Source organism: Acipenser ruthenus, chromosome 24, assembly GCF_902713425.1.
Source record: "Acipenser ruthenus chromosome 24, fAciRut3.2 maternal haplotype, whole genome shotgun sequence".
In the NCBI taxonomy this organism is placed as follows: domain Eukaryota; kingdom Metazoa; phylum Chordata; class Actinopteri; order Acipenseriformes; family Acipenseridae; genus Acipenser; species Acipenser ruthenus.
The window spans coordinates 3,902,000-3,920,000 of record NC_081212.1 but is presented as its reverse complement, the minus strand read 5'-3'; the positions used below and the strand labels follow the sequence as shown (position 1 = coordinate 3,920,000).

General features: G+C 41.7%; 1 protein-coding gene across 13 annotated transcripts in view; it reads left to right on the top strand.

Annotated features, from left to right (window-relative positions):
• Positions 1–18,001, top strand: part of LOC117430560 (elastin-like) — a 59,575-nt gene that overhangs the window by 25,890 nt on the left and 15,684 nt on the right. For 8 of the 13 annotated variants that reach the window (XM_058998083.1, XM_058998082.1, XM_058998079.1 and 5 more), the window contains 29 exons: positions 44–103; positions 316–408; positions 1,582–1,641; positions 2,563–2,625; positions 2,946–3,011; positions 3,322–3,369; positions 3,924–3,995; positions 4,809–4,877; positions 6,888–6,926; positions 7,220–7,288; positions 7,535–7,591; positions 7,821–7,913; positions 8,941–8,979; positions 9,442–9,522; positions 9,958–9,996; positions 10,463–10,543; positions 10,979–11,017; positions 11,484–11,564; positions 12,000–12,062; positions 13,104–13,184; positions 13,620–13,682; positions 14,764–14,844; positions 15,280–15,354; positions 15,814–15,894; positions 16,257–16,292; positions 16,676–16,813; positions 16,995–17,030; positions 17,292–17,453; positions 17,646–17,675. In XM_058998083.1, the coding sequence (XP_058854066.1) occupies positions 44–103; positions 316–408; positions 1,582–1,641; positions 2,563–2,625; positions 2,946–3,011; positions 3,322–3,369; positions 3,924–3,995; positions 4,809–4,877; positions 6,888–6,926; positions 7,220–7,288; positions 7,535–7,591; positions 7,821–7,913; positions 8,941–8,979; positions 9,442–9,522; positions 9,958–9,996; positions 10,463–10,543; positions 10,979–11,017; positions 11,484–11,564; positions 12,000–12,062; positions 13,104–13,184; positions 13,620–13,682; positions 14,764–14,844; positions 15,280–15,354; positions 15,814–15,894; positions 16,257–16,292; positions 16,676–16,813; positions 16,995–17,030; positions 17,292–17,453; positions 17,646–17,675 (1,995 nt within the window). The remainder of the gene's footprint in view (positions 1–43; positions 104–315; positions 409–1,581; positions 1,642–2,562; positions 2,626–2,945; positions 3,012–3,321; positions 3,370–3,923; positions 3,996–4,808; positions 4,878–6,887; positions 6,927–7,219; positions 7,289–7,534; positions 7,592–7,820; positions 7,914–8,940; positions 8,980–9,441; positions 9,523–9,957; positions 9,997–10,462; positions 10,544–10,978; positions 11,018–11,483; positions 11,565–11,999; positions 12,063–13,103; positions 13,185–13,619; positions 13,683–14,763; positions 14,845–15,279; positions 15,355–15,813; positions 15,895–16,256; positions 16,293–16,675; positions 16,814–16,994; positions 17,031–17,291; positions 17,454–17,645; positions 17,676–18,001) is intronic. The other 5 variants (XM_058998074.1, XM_058998080.1, XM_058998085.1 and 2 more) reach the window with 5 other exon arrangements.

Genomic DNA, 18,001 nt, shown 5'->3' with positions numbered 1-18,001 from the left:
GGTCCATGTATGAACTGTCTAATGCTGGCCTCTTATCTCGCAGGGGTCCCTGGCCTGGGAGGACTGGGTGGACCTGGAGCTGGATACAAAGCTGCTAAAGCAGGTACATTATGAACCTTAATAAGGCATTTTTTTTTATTTAAGCATAAGAACATGTAGATCCTTGACCGCGGCAAAAGACAGGGGCGATTCATCTACAGGTAATCACCACTGATGAGGTTGTTAATGCTATAATAAAAGTGAACCATTTAAATGTGTTTTTAGGTTCTATGTGCTGGGGAGACTTTTCACTCACAGTTTGTTTATATCTGCCAGGTCTTGGACAAGCTGGATTGGGGGCAGGAAGGATCCCACAACTCTATCCTGGCCTAGGTGCAGGAGTCGGCACTGGATATAAACAAAAGCCAGGTACTGTAGAGCTACATTCTTGTGATTCAAGGTCAGATCTCTGATGCCTTCTCTGATCGCTTGTCCTCATAGAAATCACGTGGGTTTCTCAACCCTGATCATCCATGGAAATAGATGTGATTATGTATTTTGGTGCTGGTTGTCGTCTTCTTCTTTATCTTTTTTTAGGTCTTGGTCCTGGTTTTGTTTTCTTTTCTTGTTCTAGGTCTTTGTCTTATTCTAGGTCCTGTTCGTGTTCTTTATCTAGGTCTTGTTCTAGGCACTATGCTTGTTCTTGATCTTGGTCTTATTCTATGACCTGTTTATGTTCTTGATCTTCATCTTATTTCAGGTCGTATTCATGTTCTTGTTCTAGGTCTTGTTTTCTTTTCTTGTTCTAGGTCTTTGTCTTATTCTAGGTCCTTCCATGTTCTTAATCTAGGTCTTGTTTTAGGTCCTGTGCTTGTTCTTGATCTTCGTCGTATTTCAGGTCGTATTCATGTTCTTGTTCTAGGTCTTGTTCTAGGTCTTGTTCTTGTTCGCACTATTGTTGTTTTTGTTATTGTTCTTTGTGTTTGTTTTAGTTGTTTTTTTATAAATTTATAAATGGTTTTTACCACGGTTTTCTCTCCAATTTGGAATGCCCAATTATTATTTTTTATTCTGGTTCACCGCTGCAACCCCCCCGGTGACTTGGGAAGCGGAGGCTGAAACACCCATCCTCTGAAATGTGTTTTTGCCAATCCGTCATTTTTCGCCCTGCGGATCCACAGCGAAGCCACTCGACCTATAGTGATAGAGGACAACACAGATCAGAATGGCTCCACTGCAGACCCGCAGGCGCCCTATCAGCAACAGGGGTCGCTGGTGCGCGGTGAACAGTGGATTTTCCTGCCGACCTAAGCCCTCCCTACCCATGCGGTGCACGGCCAATTGTGCGCCGCCCCCTAGGAACCCCCGGTTACAGTCAGCAATGACATTCGATCCTGTGATCTCCAGGCTATAGGGCGCATCCTGCACTCCACGCGGAGCGCCTTTACTGGATGCGCCACTTGGGAGCCCCTGTTGTTGTCTTCATCTTGATCCATGATCTTAGTTGTTCTACTGAGGCCAGTATTTAAGGTGTCAATCACAGTCCATAGCGTGAGCTCTCTAGGCGAGAGGCAATGAAATGTGTGTACCTTGCTCTTTCAGGACTAGTACCTGGCACTGGAGTAGGTGGGCTACCAGGTGGTGGAGTCCCCGGTGGAGTAGGTATGTGTGGGTAAACTATCCCAAAATTGCTGGAAAAGATTGCATTACAATCAACATCAAAATCCAAACCAGGATATTTTATATGTGTGCAGATGAACATATGCATGTTGATCCACTGTACTGCATATGTACTGCAGGGCAGGGCCATATACTTTCACACTGGCCATTTGCTGAACGAGGAATGCAAAACTATGTACTGGCTAATATACTGTGATGACGATCACTGCACTGTATTAGTAATTAATATTTGACTCTGTTGGTTAGAGGTGTCCCTAGAAAGGCTTCTACAGTAGGAGGTAGGGGTTACTGTATGGCTTCCTTTAACATGACCTACCTGAGATATACTAATATGATTATTGTTCTAGAATGGTGAAGGTACGATACTTATATACTTTAATCGCTATCATTATCAAAGCATCTGCTAGCAAAGAAAGACAGCAAATAACTGGAATTCTCTCCTGATACCCCAAGCTCCGATGGCATACATTATGTAGTGTACAGGATCTCGGTATTACCATTCCGTTATCTCGTGATCACAAGATCATTTATCTCAGGATCTCAAGAAAACAGAAGTCATTACTTCGTTGTTCCTGAGATAGATCCAGGGTAACAGGAAGTAATCACTTCCGTTTTCTCGAGATCCTGGGATAAATTATCTTGTCACCACGAGATAAAGAAATGGTAATATCGAGATCCTGAAATAAATTATCTCGTGATAACGTTAATGGTTTTCTCGAGATCTTGACATAACATCCTTTCTTTTTGGACTCAACAAGCCGCCATGGGAGTGCATGAGCTTTAAACTAAAATGTGGTTGTGCTTTGAATAAATCCAAGCAAGACCGTGTTTCTCTGGAAAGCACTGCAAAGCTGCTGAAATGGAACATGGAAATCCTCTTGTAACAAAGCTTGTTTCTGACAGGTCCTGGAACTGGCGGGCCAGGAGTTGGGGTTGGAACTGGAGTGCAGCCTGGAGTATCCACAGGTGCTACACACAATAGAGATCAGGCTACCTCCTGCACCAAATACCAATCCTCTTTTTTTATTTGCTATGCTGTTTTTGTTCTCTTAATGAATTGTCATTCCTGGATTCCTTTTTAGAATCTGACTTTTACTTTTGCAGGAAAGAGATTATCATCAAAATCAGTTTTTTTTTTTCCTAGAAAACCAATGTTGATATTTTTGTATGCATTATTTTGCGAAAATACCACATTTCACTTCCATTTTGAAAGCATGAATGGATGCATGAAGAATGAACTGTATAGCATTTCTAGAAGTGTATAATCCCCCCCGTTTCTCCTCTAGGTGCTGTAATCCCACAAACTGGGCTCCGTCCAGGAGTGGGGGCTGGGAAGCCCCAAAAGGTACCAGGTGAGGAAGGAATGAGATCAACAGTTCAACAATGAACAGTTGAATACTGAACTTGTTAAGACGAAATGCCTGCATCTCATAATATATTGTCCTAAAATATGTGAAAGACATGTATGCTGGATAACTATCCCCTGAGCTGTGGCATCTTCTCTCCAGGGTTAGACCAGAGTATGAGACACTAGAGAAGGTCAGTTTAGTCAGGCCTGGTTTACACCCCAGTTCTTTAAACAGTCTCACAGGATCTTCAATGAACAGCAAACGGGAGAGACTGAGAGTCATTTTACCATCTTCCTCGTTGTGTTTTGTTCAGGTGTTGGGGTCCCAGGCGCCTACCCTGGCGGGCTTGTTCCAGGCACAGGTTGGTCAGATTATTAAGTCCAAACCAAACTACTATAGTTTAAAACTGGGTGTTTCTGGTTCAGCTGAAAAGCTTGAGTGGTCACAGACACCTCAAAGACGACTACATGCTGTTTATGATGCAATGCAGCAATTCAGCAACCCTTATAAAGCGCCTTTTACAAGAAAGCATTCCGATTGCAATCTGCAATTTAACAGACATTTTAAAAAGACAGGGCTAATCAATTGAGCTAATGTGCTGTGATGTCACCGCAGACATTTAAATGAATAAACAAGGACCCTTCCTGGCTATTTGTATAATTTTACAGACAGAAATACACTAAAGATACTCCTTATTAACTCTAGACCCTGTATTAATGATCTAAATTAGGCTGCTGTTTAATTCCTGCTTAGATCATTTAAATAGACCCTATAATGCTTAAGCTGTGACTTAAATAATACAGTTGCCATGTTTTATGGTAGTCAGCAAACAGGTCCGATTCTGATTCTCTGAATAGTAATGTTCTTAGGCCAAGTTTTTAATGTGAGCCCTGTAATCCCATGCTGTTGGTCTAGGTCTGAGGTACCCAGGAGCAAATGGAGTGATCCCCGGAGTCCCCACTGGGACTGGAGTCAAACCAAAAGCAGGTAATGTTGGACAAGGCTTTGACTCCTTGCGTTTAGTGGAAAACATCACACTGCTCTTAAAAGCACAACACAATAGTAAAAGCATGGTAATCCCACGGAAGGTAAAGAAAACAGAAGTGGTGCATTGGAAAGCATGTTTAAGAAAAACATGGTGGATTGATGGGATTATATAGCAGAACCATTTAAAAAAAAAGATTCATAGTCCAACACAGACTTTTGTTTAGGGGCGGGAGGCCCATATGGAGGCGGCTATGGAGGTAAGTTTCTTTCCCATGTTCAAATGTTAACCTTGTATTTGTCGTTTAACTTTGCAAGCAGTTTAAATTCCCATTGTAGGATAGCTTGGGATTGACTGCCCTCTATGGGCCAATGCAAGTTTATACCATGAGGGGATCTTGGATTTTAACAATCTTCTTGAACTTTATCTGGGATTTCCAAATACAGATCTCAACTACACATATGAGAAACAAATCAGCATTGAAATGTCAAATTGAGGTTCAGCCTGTTTAGGAATGCTCACAGTGATAATGGCAGCGCTGTAGTGTTCTTTAAAACTTTAATGCAGTAGTGTAGGCAAGGGTTATAAAAAGGAAACACCGCCCTATATGTTTCAAATGTTTCGTCTTGTTCTGTATATATTCATGTGCTTGAAGCGTAAACACATGATTAACTGGTCCTTTTGCAGGCTGGCAGTGACGGCCACAAAAACTCTGCCTTGCCATCACATAGCCTCCACCTTTTTCTAAACCTTGTATGTGGTTTGTGATGCACTGTAAAATCCTCTTAAATGGAACTTTTACTTCTATTATCCAGGTTTGGGTGGATATGGTCAACGGCCGGGAGTCCCGTTTGGATACCCTATCAAAGCTCCGAAAGCACCAGGTACAGTCTGCCATGACGGTTTGCCTTTTCTTAGACTTCTGTTTGCGAACACATAATATCAATCATCACAGACGGTTCATTAATAAATAGACACCATCTTTAAAGTTGAGGAATGCAGGAATTCATAGCTATCGTTGGATGGAGTGAATGCAGTCGGCCCATCACAGCATCGCGTGCATTCCAATGCCTAAATAGAGGGGACTGCCTGTGCTTGCCAGCAGTTGACATCTCAAATCACTGCGGGTGCAGTGACCAAGCCAATACCCAGACAAGGTCCTGGATGGCCTTGAACTGTTGCTGAACTGGGGACAGAAATCAAAGTGTGGAACTATTGGATGCATAGCTACTATTGGATGCAATACATGGTTTAAACATGGTCAAGGGTACAGAAAAATATTTACAGTTCAATGTCTGTTAATAAAGGCTTTATAAGCCTTGCCAAAAATACCAGCGCCTTCTGTGTTTCCTGTAAATGTTATCAGCATAACAAAAACACTATTTGATACAGTTCTGTTGAGTTTGTCTCCCTATAATGATGTATTAAATACCCACTTTTTACCTCAGTTTACAGCCGCTACCAGCCCCAATATGGATACCCGGGGTATGGTTACAATGGTTACCGTCCACAGGTCATGTATGGTGCGTTAGTACCTGGACTTTGTAGTTAGAAATACACGACCCTTCATTTGAGGTCTTAGTAAGCCATATCAAAAACTGCGTCCAACTTACAGCATCCAAACTGCTGTGTGCTTAGATCTTATATTAGTATGTGCTAATATATAGGCCTCAAAATCAGGATCTTGTATTGTATCTTCCTCCATCTCCCTCTTTCTCTGGAGAACTCCACGAGACAAAACGCATCAGACTTCAAATTTCATGATGGAAGGAAGCATACCATACTAAAGCCAGACAAGCTTTAAAGCTGAGCAACTGATTGCCACTTAACTGTCTAATATTGTCGATTGCCTGAAAAACTGGCACTTAAGGGCTCAACTTTAAACCACTAAATAATTTCACTAACAGTAGCTGAGTTATTCATTTTACAACATTTGCTACATTGCTTTAAATGCTTTTGATATCATACTGTATCACTAAACTGGTTTTGCTGGGGAAGCGTTTCATTTTTGCTGGTTCAGATTGGATCTTTGTGTACTAAGGTTATGGAAAACAAACAAATAACAGTATAAGTAAATCTACATAGTGTATTCTTATCTGTAAAACTATGTAAAACACCAGGGCATGTCTTATTTTAATAATTTAAACAGCATTGTTTAGATCAATTGAACGGACTCCCACAGTCTCCACAATACTGGGTGACTTTATACTGACACTTTGCAGTCTTAATATAAAGAATGGGTTTGATTCCTAAATAGAGAAGTCTTTAGGTCAGTTTAAGTCCAGTCTACAAATCATTACATTGTGGTGTGCATTGTGAATTTGCTTTTCACTGAACCGTTAAATCCACCTCTACTCCTAAACGTCACTGCACTACTTTAGGTTTCTTCAAACATGAGCTTTACATTTGGTTCAAGAACCAAAGGCGGAATCGTTCAAGAGGCTGTGAATGTATTATGTCTTGTTCTTAATAAAACCAATGTGCTCTGAAGCAGCGTCATGCTGATGATGTAAACCAGCAATCAGCATGAAGCACAGGGGCCAGTGTGCATGCTTGAGTTCAGAGCGAGCAAATGCTTGACAAGGTAATGATAAAGCTTGGGTCATGGCATCAAATTCAAGTGTTTAGGGAAGAGAGAATACAATCCAGCACATTCAATATGTGATTGTGAGAAAGTTCAGTAATCCATCTTAGAACGAACAGAAAGAAACGGTGGCATGACCTGTGTTTTAAGTACACCTTGAAGCAACCCTACTAACAATTTACAAGCAAGTTTTGACCTAGTTCTACATAAGTTCCTAAATGCTATCAAACTCATTTCTACATTTTGGGGAGTGTATACTAAGCTTCTGATGAAAAGTAACTTGCTGATTCTGTGTTTTGGTTTATAACAGGTGGCTATGGAACACCTTATGGTGGAGCTCTGCCCTATGGTAAGCTACTTTGATCCTTCACAATACATTCTGGACAATAAAAACCCTGGAAATATTCAATGCTTGTTTAAACATTTCCAGTCTGTCGAATAGAATCGCTGTAAATCCATGGTTGTTAATTCTACGATATCCGACAGACATTCTTCATTGCTCAAAAAGTGATACTTTAAAATGCAGAAGTCACAGTTGGCTTAGCTGTCCTATCCTTAAGAGGTTTCTTAATGTAAGCTCTGGGACAACACATGAAGGCTAGTGCTCTTGGAGCGCACAGTTTGACCGTGTTGCTGTTCTAGGTTACGGTGGTTTGGGAGCTGGATTAGGAGCAGGAGCCGGATCAAAGCCAGGATACCCCACAGCAAATGGTAAAGCATTTCATTTTAGCTGATATTAATTACATTGCACTAACCCAATTCCCTTGAAGTTAAACGGTAGCTATGTTCTAGAGTCGCAAAGACGCTTTATTAAACAGAGAGTGGGGGTGGGCGTATGGGACGGGTTACCTTGTTGATGCTGAATCATCAGGATCAACCAGCTACTAGGGACCGGAAGCTCGTTGCTTGCTTTTGTTCTTAGGTTCTTATAATGGGTGCAATTTGTTTTCATCCCAGGTGTTGGAGCCCAGGTTGCAGCTCAGGCCCAGGCAGCAGCCAAAGCTGCTAAATATGGTGAGAGCCACGACTTTCTGATTTAAAAACGCATTGACTAACCTGCATGCGTTTCTTGAAAGCACAGTGATGCATGGTTAAAGCACGAAGGCACGGTACAGGCATTGCCCTGTACAAGGATGGTACGCTTGCCTATGGCATGCAAATAGTGCCTACGACAAGTTAAAGATTGTAGAATCGGTTTCCAGAGATTGATTCACATTAACAGTCATTGCTTTACCCGTTTCAGGTGGTGGTGTTCCCGGGGGTGGTGTCTATCCAGGGGCAGGAGGAGTTCCTGGTTTTTACCCTGGAGCTGGTGGAGTGGGAGTCTACCCTGGAGGTACCAGTGACTTGTGTTTGGTCAGAAGGCATAGCCACATTGGCAATAACATGCAGCCCCATCAGCTGGGTCAGGACTGCTGATCTCTTGATCCGTCTGCTGTACTGTACTGGTTCATTGTGCTCCAAAATATGTTTCGAGTTGAAGTGTCCTATTCAAGACTGTCAGTGGGTGAATTACAGTGAACTTAAAGCAGCGTACTAACTGGGGATGATCCTGTGGTTAGTATGGAGCACTGTACTAATGCTAGACTGCAGCATAATTTTAATTTCAAATAATCAAGTGCTTCCAGGTAGACTGTGGTTAGGTTTTAAGATGGGGTTTCAAAAGACTGCAAGTGCAATTGGTAATCTTTGGTAGAAAAAAATGCAACACAAATGAATTTGTAACATTTTTAATAAGCACATATAAACTGCTGATGTACTGTTGCGCTTTAGTTTAAGGTTAATAACCTACATTTTCTCATCCTCTTGAATATTACTGTTCTTACTCTGCAATTTCAATTTCACCCAATTAGAATTTTCTAACTGCTTATTTCACATGTTTTATAAGCACGAGAGCGCTGGAATTATTCACATTAATGATCTATTATTATGAATAGATTGTACATCTATTAATGGTATATAATTGATGTTATAATAAACAGCACATATGGATACAGTTATATTATTGTATTCAGTAGCAGTCATTGGCATTATACCTCAAGTGCATTTTTGAAATCATCAACTGTGAAAGACCTTGGAAAAATAATAACAACTGAACAAGTGATCCGATCAATTAAGTTAATTGAGAGCTTAAGTTGGAATGAAAACCAGAAGACTCTGCAGCCCTCGAGGACTGGAGTTTGACACCCCTGTTCTACGTCCCAAAGACGCTTTATTAAACAGAGAGTGGGGGTGGGCGTATGGGACGGGTTACCTTGTTGATGCTGAATCATCAGGATCAACCAGCTACTAGGGACCGGAAGCTTGTTGCTTGTCTTTTGTTCTTAGATTCTTATGATGGGTGCAATTTGTTTTCATCCCAGGTGCTGGAGTCCAGGCAGCAGCCAAAGCTGCTAAATATGGTGAGAGCCACGACTTTCTGATTCCAAGCGCATTCACTAACCTTTATTGCAGGAATTCCTCAGCTTGGTGCTAAACCTCCAAAATATGGTAAAATTCTTTTGAATGTTTTTCTTGCTCTGTCTCACAAGCCTTCAGTTTTAGAATTGCTCTTACCCCAGACCAGTGCAATCGCTACAGTATGACCTGTGATGCATTATAAATATGTAACAAGCAGCTGTTTTTTCTTCTATTAAATGTTGCCCATGTTAAACCTGTTAGTAGCATTTTTATATATATATATTTTGTTAGCAGAAAGTTTGTGTGCTCAAATACATACCAGCTGTGGGATTCTAGTACGTTCATCCTTGTTTGCTTAGAAATACTATTTAACAAATGTTTTCATGGTAAAAAAAAAAAAAAAAGAGCAAAAGCGTACACATTGCAACACAAAAATGTTCACTGCGGTGCTCCCCTTCAACCAGGGGCTGGTGCCGGTCTTGTTCCTGGAGCCGGTGGAACGGGAGTCTACCCTGGAGCTGGTGGAGTGGGAGTCTACCCTGGAGGTACCAGTGACTTGTGTTTGGTCAGAAGGCATAGCCACATTGGCAATAACATGCAGCCCCATCAGCTGGGTCAGGACTGCTGATCTCTTGATCCGTCTGCTGTACTGTACTGGTTCATTGTGCTCCAAAGTATGTTTAGAGTTGAAGTGTCCTATTCAAGACTGTTAGTGGGTGAATTACAGTGAACTTAAAGCAGCGTACTAACTGGGGATGATCCTGTGGTTAGTACAGAGGACTGTACTAATGATAGACTGCAGCATAATTTTAATTGCAAATAATCTAGTGCTTCAAGGTAGACTGTGGTTAGGTTTTAAGATGGGGTTTAAAAGGTTGACGCTGAAACATCGGGATCAACCAGTTACTAGGCACCGGAAGCTCGTTGCTTGTATTTTGTTCTTAGGTTCTTATGATGGGTGCAATTTGTTTTCATCCCAGGTGCTGGAGTCCAGGCAGCAGCCAAAGCTGCTAAATATGGTGAGAGCCACGACTTTCTGATCACAAGCGCATTCACTAACCTTTATTGCAGGAATTCCTCAGCTTGCTGCTAAAACTCTGAAATATGGTAAAAAGATTTGTTTTGAATGTTTTTCTTACTCTGTCTCACAAGCCTTCAGTTTTAGAATTGCTCTTACCCCAGACCAGTGCAATCGCTACAGTATGACCTGTGATGCATTATAAATATGTAACAAGCAGCTGTTTTTTCTTCTATTAAATGTTGCCCATGTTAAACCTGTTAGTAGCATTTTTATATATATATATTTTGTTAGCAGAAAGTTTGTGTGCTCAAATACATACCAGCTGTGGGATTCTAGTACGTTCATCCTTGTTTGCTTAGAAATACTATTTAACAAATGTTTTCATGGTAAAAAAAAAAAAAAAAGAGCAAAAGCGTACACATTGCAACACAAAAATGTTCACTGCGGTGCTCCCCTTCAACCAGGGGCTGGTGCCGGTCTTGTTCCTGGAGCCGGTGGAACGGGAGTCTACCCTGGAGCTGGTGGAGTGGGAGTCTACCCTGGAGGTACCAGTGACTTGTGTTTGGTCAGAAGGCATAGCCACATTGGCAATAACATGCAGCCCCATCAGCTGGGTCAGGACTGCTGATCTCTTGATCCGTCTGCTGTACTGTACTGGTTCATTGTGCTCCAAAGTATGTTTAGAGTTGAAGTGTCCTATTCAAGACTGTTAGTGGGTGAATTACAGTGAACTTAAAGCAGCGTACTAACTGGGGATGATCCTGTGGTTAGTACAGAGGACTGTACTAATGATAGACTGCAGCATAATTTTAATTGCAAATAATCTAGTGCTTCAAGGTAGACTGTGGTTAGGTTTTAAGATGGGGTTTAAAAGGTTGACGCTGAAACATCGGGATCAACCAGTTACTAGGCACCGGAAGCTCGTTGCTTGTATTTTGTTCTTAGGTTCTTATGATGGGTGCAATTTGTTTTCATCCCAGGTGCTGGAGTCCAGGCAGCAGCCAAAGCTGCTAAATATGGTGAGAGCCACGACTTTCTGATCACAAGCGCATTCACTAACCTTTATTGCAGGAATTCCTCAGCTTGCTGCTAAACCTCCAAAATATGGTAAAAAGATTTGTTTTGAATGTTTTTCTTGCAATGTCTCACAAGCCTTCAGTTTTAGAATTGTTCTTACCCCAGGCCAGTGCAATCGCTATAGTGTGACCTATGATGCATTGTAAATATGTAACAAGCAGCTGTTTTTTCTTCTATTAAATGTTGCCCATGTTAAACCTGTTAGTAGCATTTTTATATATATATATTTTGTTAGCAGAAAGTTTGTGTGCTCAAATACATACCAGCTGTGGGATTCTAGTACGTTCATCCTTGTTTGCTTAGAAATACTATTTAACAAATGTTTTCATGGTAAAAAAAAAAAAAAATGAGCAAAAGCGTACACATTGCAACACAAAAATGTTCACTGCGGTGCTCCCATTCAACCAGGGGCTGGTGCCGGTCTTGTTCCTGGAGCCGGTGGAACGGGAGTCTACCCTGGAGCTGGTGGAGTGGGAGTCTACCCTGGAGGTACCAGTGACTTGTGTTTGGTCAGAAGGCATAGCCACATTGGCAATAACATGCAGCCCCATCAGCTGGGTCAGGACTGCTGATCTCTTGATCCGTCTGCTGTACTGTACTGGTTCATTGTGCTCCAAAGTATGTTTAGAGTTGAAGTGTCCTATTCAAGACTGTTAGTGGGTAAATTACAATGAACTTAAAGCAGTGTACTAACTGGGGATGATCCTGTGGTTAGTACAGAGGACTGTACTAATGATAGACTGCAGCATAGTTTTAATTGCAAATAATCTAGTGCTTCCAGGTAGACTGTGGTTAGGTTTTAAGATGGGGTTTAAAAAGTTGACACTGAATCATTGGGCTCAACCAGTTACTAGGGACCGGAAGCTCGTTGCTTGTCTTTTGTTCTTAGGTTCTTATAATGGGTGCTATTTGTTTTCATCCCAGGTGTTGGAGCCCAGGTTGCAGATCAGGCTCAGGCACAGGCAGCAGCCAAAGCTGCTAAATATGGTGAGAGCCACGACTTTCTGATTACAAGCGCATTCATTAACCTTTATTGCAGGAATTCCACAGCTTGGTGCTAAACCTCTGAAATATGATAAAAAGATTTGTTTTGAATGTTTTTCTTGCGCTGCCTCACAAGCCTTCTGTTTTAGAATTGCATTTACCCCGGGGGTTCCCGAGTGGCGCATCCAGTAAAGGCGCTTTGCATGGCGTGCAGGATGTGCCCTATAGCCTGGAGATCGCAGGTTCGAATCCAGCCTATGTCACTGCTGACCGTGACCGGGAGTTCCTAGGGGGCGGCGCACAATTGGCCGAGCGCTGCCCGGGTAGGGAGGGCTTAGGTCGGCAGGGGAATCCACAGCTCACCACGCACCAGCGACCCCTGTGGCCGATAGGGAGCCTGCGGTTCTGCAGTGGAGTTGTCAAATCTGTATTGTCCTCCAGCACTATAGGTCTGGTGGCCTCGCTGTGGATCCGCAGTGCGAAAAATGACAGATTAGCAGGAGCACGTTTTGGAGGACGCGTGTTCCAGCCTCCGTTTCCCGAGTCGACAGGGGGTTGCAGCGGTGAACCGGGACACAAATAATAATTGGGCATTCCAAATTGGGGAGAAAACCAGGGTAAAAAACCATTGGTGACAATTAAATTTATTAAAAAAAAAGAATTGCACTTACCCCAGGCCAGTGCAATCACTATAGTATGACCTATGATGCATTATAAATGTGCAACAAGCACCTGTTTTTTCTTCTATTAAATGTTGCCCATGTTAAACCTGTTAGTAGCATTTTTAAAAACATATATATATATATATATATATATATATATATATATATATATATATATATATATATATATATATATATTATTAGCAGAATGTGTGTCTGCTCAAATACACACCAGCTGTGGGATTACGTTCAGTACGTTCATCCTTGTTTGCTCAGAAATACTATTTAACAAATGTTTTTATGGTAAAAAAAAATTTAAAACGAGCAAAAGCGTACACATTGCAACACAAAAATGTTCACTGCGGTGCTCCCCTTCAACCAGGGGCTGGTGCCGGTCTTGTTCCTGGAGCCGGTGGAACGGGAGTCTACCCTGGAGCTGGTGGAGTGGGAGTCTACCCTGGAGGTACCAGTGACTTGTGTTTGGTCAGAAGGCATAGCCACATTGGCAATAACATGCAGCCCCATCAGCTGGGTCAGGACTGCTGATCTCTTGATCCGTCTGCTGTACTGTACTGGTTCATTGTGCTCCAAAGTATGTTTAGAGTTGAAGTGTCCTATTCAAGACTGTTAGTGGGTAAATTACAATGAACTTAAAGCAGCGTACTAACTGGGGATGATCCTGTGGTTAGTACAGAGGACTGTACTAATGATAGACTGCAGCATAGTTTTAATTGCAAATAATCTAGTGCTTCCAGGTAGACTGTGGTTAGGTTTTAAGATGGGGTTTAAAAGGTTGACACTGAATCATTGGGCTCAACCAGTTACTAGGAACCGGAAGCTCGTTGCTTGTCTTTTGTTCTTAGGTTCTTATAATGGGTGCTATTTGTTTTCATCCCAGGTGTTGGAGCCCAGGTTGCAGATCAGGCTCAGGCACAGGCAGCAGCCAAAGCTGCTAAATATGGTGAGAGCCACGACTTTCTGATTACAAGCGCATTCATTAACCTTTATTGCAGGAATTCCACAGCTTGGTGCTAAACCTCTGAAATATGATAAAAAGATTTGTTTTGAATGCTTTTCTTGCGCTGCCTCACAAGCCTTCTGTTTTAGAATTGCATTTACCCCGGGGGTTCCCGAGTGGCGCATCCAGTAAAGGCGCTTTGCATGGCGTGCAGGATGTGCCCTATAGCCTGGAGATCGCAGGTTCGAATCCAGCCTATGTCACTGCTGACCGTGACCAGGAGTTCCTAGGGGGCGGCGCACAATTGGCCGAGCGCTGCCCGGGTAGGGAGGGCTTAGGTCGGCAGGGGAATCCACAGCTCACCACGCACCAGCGACCCCTGTGGCCGATAGGGAGCCTGCGGTTCTGCAGTGGAGTTGTCAAATCTGTATTGTCCTCCAGCACTATAGGTCTGGTGGCCTCGCTGTGGATCCGCAGTGCGAAAAATGACAGATTAGCAGGAGCACGTTTTGGAGGACGCGTGTTCCAGCCTCCGTTTCCCGAGTCGACAGGGGGTTGCAGCGGTGAACCGGGACACAAATAATAATTGGGCATTCCAAATTGGGGAGAAAACCAGGGTAAAAAACCATTGGTGACAACTAAATTTATTTAAAAAAAAGAATTGCACTTACCCCAGGCCAGTGCAATCACTATAGTATGACCTATGATGCATTATAAATGTGCAACAAGCATCTGTTTTTTCTTCTATTAAATGTTGCCCATGTTAAACCTGTTAGTAGCATTTTTAAAAACATATATATATATATATATATATATATATATATATATATATATATATATATACATATATATATATATATATATATATATATATATATATATATATATATATATATATTTTATTAGCAGAATGTGTGTCTGCTCAAATACACACCAGCTGTGGGATTACGTTCAGTACGTTCATCCTTGTTTTCTCAGAAATACTATTTAACAAATGTTTTTATGGTAAAAAAAAATTTAAAATGAGCAAAAGCGTACACATTGCAACACAAAAATGTTCACTGCGGTGCTCCCCTTCAACCAGGGGCTGGTGCCGGTCTTGTTCCTGGAGCCGGTGGAACGGGAGTCTACCCTGGAGCTGGTGGAGTGGGAGTCTACCCTGGAGGTACCAGTGACTTGTGTTTGGTCAGAAGGCATATCCACATTGGCAATAACATGCAGCCCCATCAGCTGGGTCAGGACTGCTGATCTCTTGATCCGTCTGATGTACTGCACTGGTTCATTGTGCTCCAAAGTATGTTTAGAGTTGAAGTGTCCTATTCAAGACTGTTAGTGGGTAAATTACAATGAACTTAAAGCAGCGTACTAACTGGGGATGATCCTGTGGTTAGTACAGAGGACTGTACTAATGATAGACTGCAGGATCATTTTAATTGTAAATAATCAAGTGCTTCCAGGTAGACTGTGGTTAGGTTTTAAGATGGGGTTTCAAAAGTTGACACTGAATCATTGGGCTCAACCAGTTACTAGGGACCGGAAGCTCATTGCTTGTCTTTTGTTCTTAGGTTCTTATAATGGGTGCTATTTGTTTTCATCCCAGGTGTTGGAGCCCAGGTTGCAGATCAGGCTCAGGCCCAGGCAGCAGCCAAAGCTGCAGCCAAAGCTGCTAAATATGGTGAGAGCCACGACTTTCTGATTACAAGCGCATTCATTAACCTTTATTGCAGGAATTCCTCAGCTTGGTGCTAAACCTCCGAAATATGATAAAAAGATTTGTTTTGAATGTTTTTCTTGCGCTGCCTCACAAGCCTTCAGGCCAGTGCAATCGCTACAGTATGATCTATGATGAGTTATAAATGTGCAACAAGCATCTGTTTTTTCTTCTATTCAATGTTGCCCGTGTTAAACCTGTTAGTAGCAAAAAAAAAAAAAAAAAAAAGGATATATATTTTGTTAGCAGAATGTGTGTGTGCTCAAATACATACCAGCTGTGGGATTCTAGTATGCACACCCTTGTTTGCTCAGAAATACTATTTAAAACATGTTTCCATGGTAAAAAATAAATAAATAAAATGAGCAAAAGCGTACACATTGCAACACAAAAATGTTCACTGCGGTGCTCCCCTTCAACCAGGGGCTGGTGCCGGTCGCGTCCCTGGAGCAGGTGGAACGGGAGTCTACCCTGGAGCTGGTGGAGTGGGAGTCTACCCTGGAGGTACCAGTGACTTGTGTTTGGTCAGAAGGAATATCCACATTGGCAATAACATGCAGCCCCATCAGCTGAGTCAGGACTGCTGATCTCTTGATCCGTCTGCTGTACTGTACTGGTTCATTGTGCTCAAAAATATGTTTAGAGTTGAAGTGTCCTATTCAAGACTGTTAGTTTGAGTTACACAAATGGCTTAACAGGTATCAATTGAATTCTTAAAGTAGAGTAGAAAAGTCAGGGTAAAGTACTGAAAATCAGAAGCCATATATATAATGCATGTTCTAATAAACAGCACATATGGATACAGTTATATTATTGTAGTCAGTTACAGTCATTACATTATGCCTCTATCTCTTTCTTTATTGCAGGAATTCCTCAGCTTGGTGCTAAACCTCCAAAATATGGTAAAATTCTTTTGGATGTTCTGTTTTAGAATTGCTCTTACACCAGGCCAGTGCAATCACTATAGTATGACCTGTGATGCATTATAAATGTGCAACAAGCATCTGTTTTTTCTTCTATTCAATGCTGCCCATGTTAAACCTGTTAGTAGCAGTTTTTATTTATTTATTTATTTATTTATTTATATATTTTTATATTTTGTTAGCAGAATGTGTGTGTGCTCAAATACATACCAGGTGAGGGAATAATGTATGCACACCCTTGTTTGCTCAGAAATACTATTAACAAATGTTTTTAAAGTAAAATAAAATAAAATAAAATAAAATAAGCAAAAACAAACACATTGCAACACAAAAATGAATTACCCTCTCGTTGTTAACTGCAGGTGCTCCCCTTCAGCCGGGAGCCGGTGTTCTTCCGGGAGCGGGAGTCTACCCTGGAGCTGGTGGAGCGGGAGTCTACCCTGGAGCTGGTGGAGCGGGAGTCTACCCTGGAGCCGGTGGAGCGGGAGTCTACCCTGGAGGTACCAGTGACCTGTGTTTGGTCAGGAAGCATAACCAATATTAGCATTAATGATCTATTATCAATACATCTATTAATGATATATAATGCATGTTCTAATAAACAGCACATATGGGTACAGTTATATTACTGTAGTCAGTTGCAGTCATTACATTATGCCTCTATCTCTTTCTTTATTGCAGGAATTCCTCAGCTTGGTGCTAAACCTCCAAAATATGGTAAAATTCTTTTGAATGTTTTTCTTGCTCTGTCTCACAAGCCTTCTGTTTTAGAATTGCTCTTACCCCAGACCAGTGCAATCGCTACAGTATGACCTGTGATGCGTTATGAATGCGTTATAAATGTGCATTATTTAGTTAGCAGAATGTGTGTGTGCTGAAATACAGACCAGGTGTGGGATTCTAGTACATACACCCTTGTTTGCTTAGAAATACTATTTAACACATGCTTTTAAGGTAACACAAAAATGTTAATTGCAGGTGCTCCCCTTCAACCAGGGGCCGGTCTTGTTCCTGGAGCTGGTGTTGTTCCTGGAGCTGGTGTTGTTCCTGGAGCTGGTGTTGTTCCTGGAGCTGGTGTTGTTCCTAAAGCTGGTCTAATTCCTGGAGCTGGTCTAATTCCTGGAGCCGGGGGTGTTGCAGGTACTGGGGTGCCAGGAGGTGTACAAATTCAGCCTGTAGGCAAATTGTGGCCTGCTACACCTTTTCTGTCTACCTGAGCTGTAGCAGTTTGGTGCAGGTGTAGTTAAGATGGCTTAGTCCCATTACAGTTTTTTTTTAAACAGATTAATTCTCGGTTAAGTATCAATACATTGTTTTTATATTTTGTTTTAGGGCTACCTACCAGAGCAGGGCTACCTCAAGGTACTCAACAGAATTTCAGAAAACCAAAAAAGTCAACGGGCTAAATTCTCAAAGCGATTTACTTCAAATCGTCATTAGCATTTATTTTTTAAGAGAGGGGAAACACACCCAACAAAATTCCCAAACCAGTGACAAACAACTTTTAACTTACAAACTTGTACGAAGTCTTAAGTTTTAGAATTGTAATGGTGTGTTTTTTTTTTCCTTTCAGATCAAAATTACACTAATGACAATTTTGAGTAAAGAACTTTGATAATCTAGCTCCATGTTTTAAAGTAAAATACTCTCAAAGCTATTTACTCCTAATTGTTGTTGGTACATTTTTT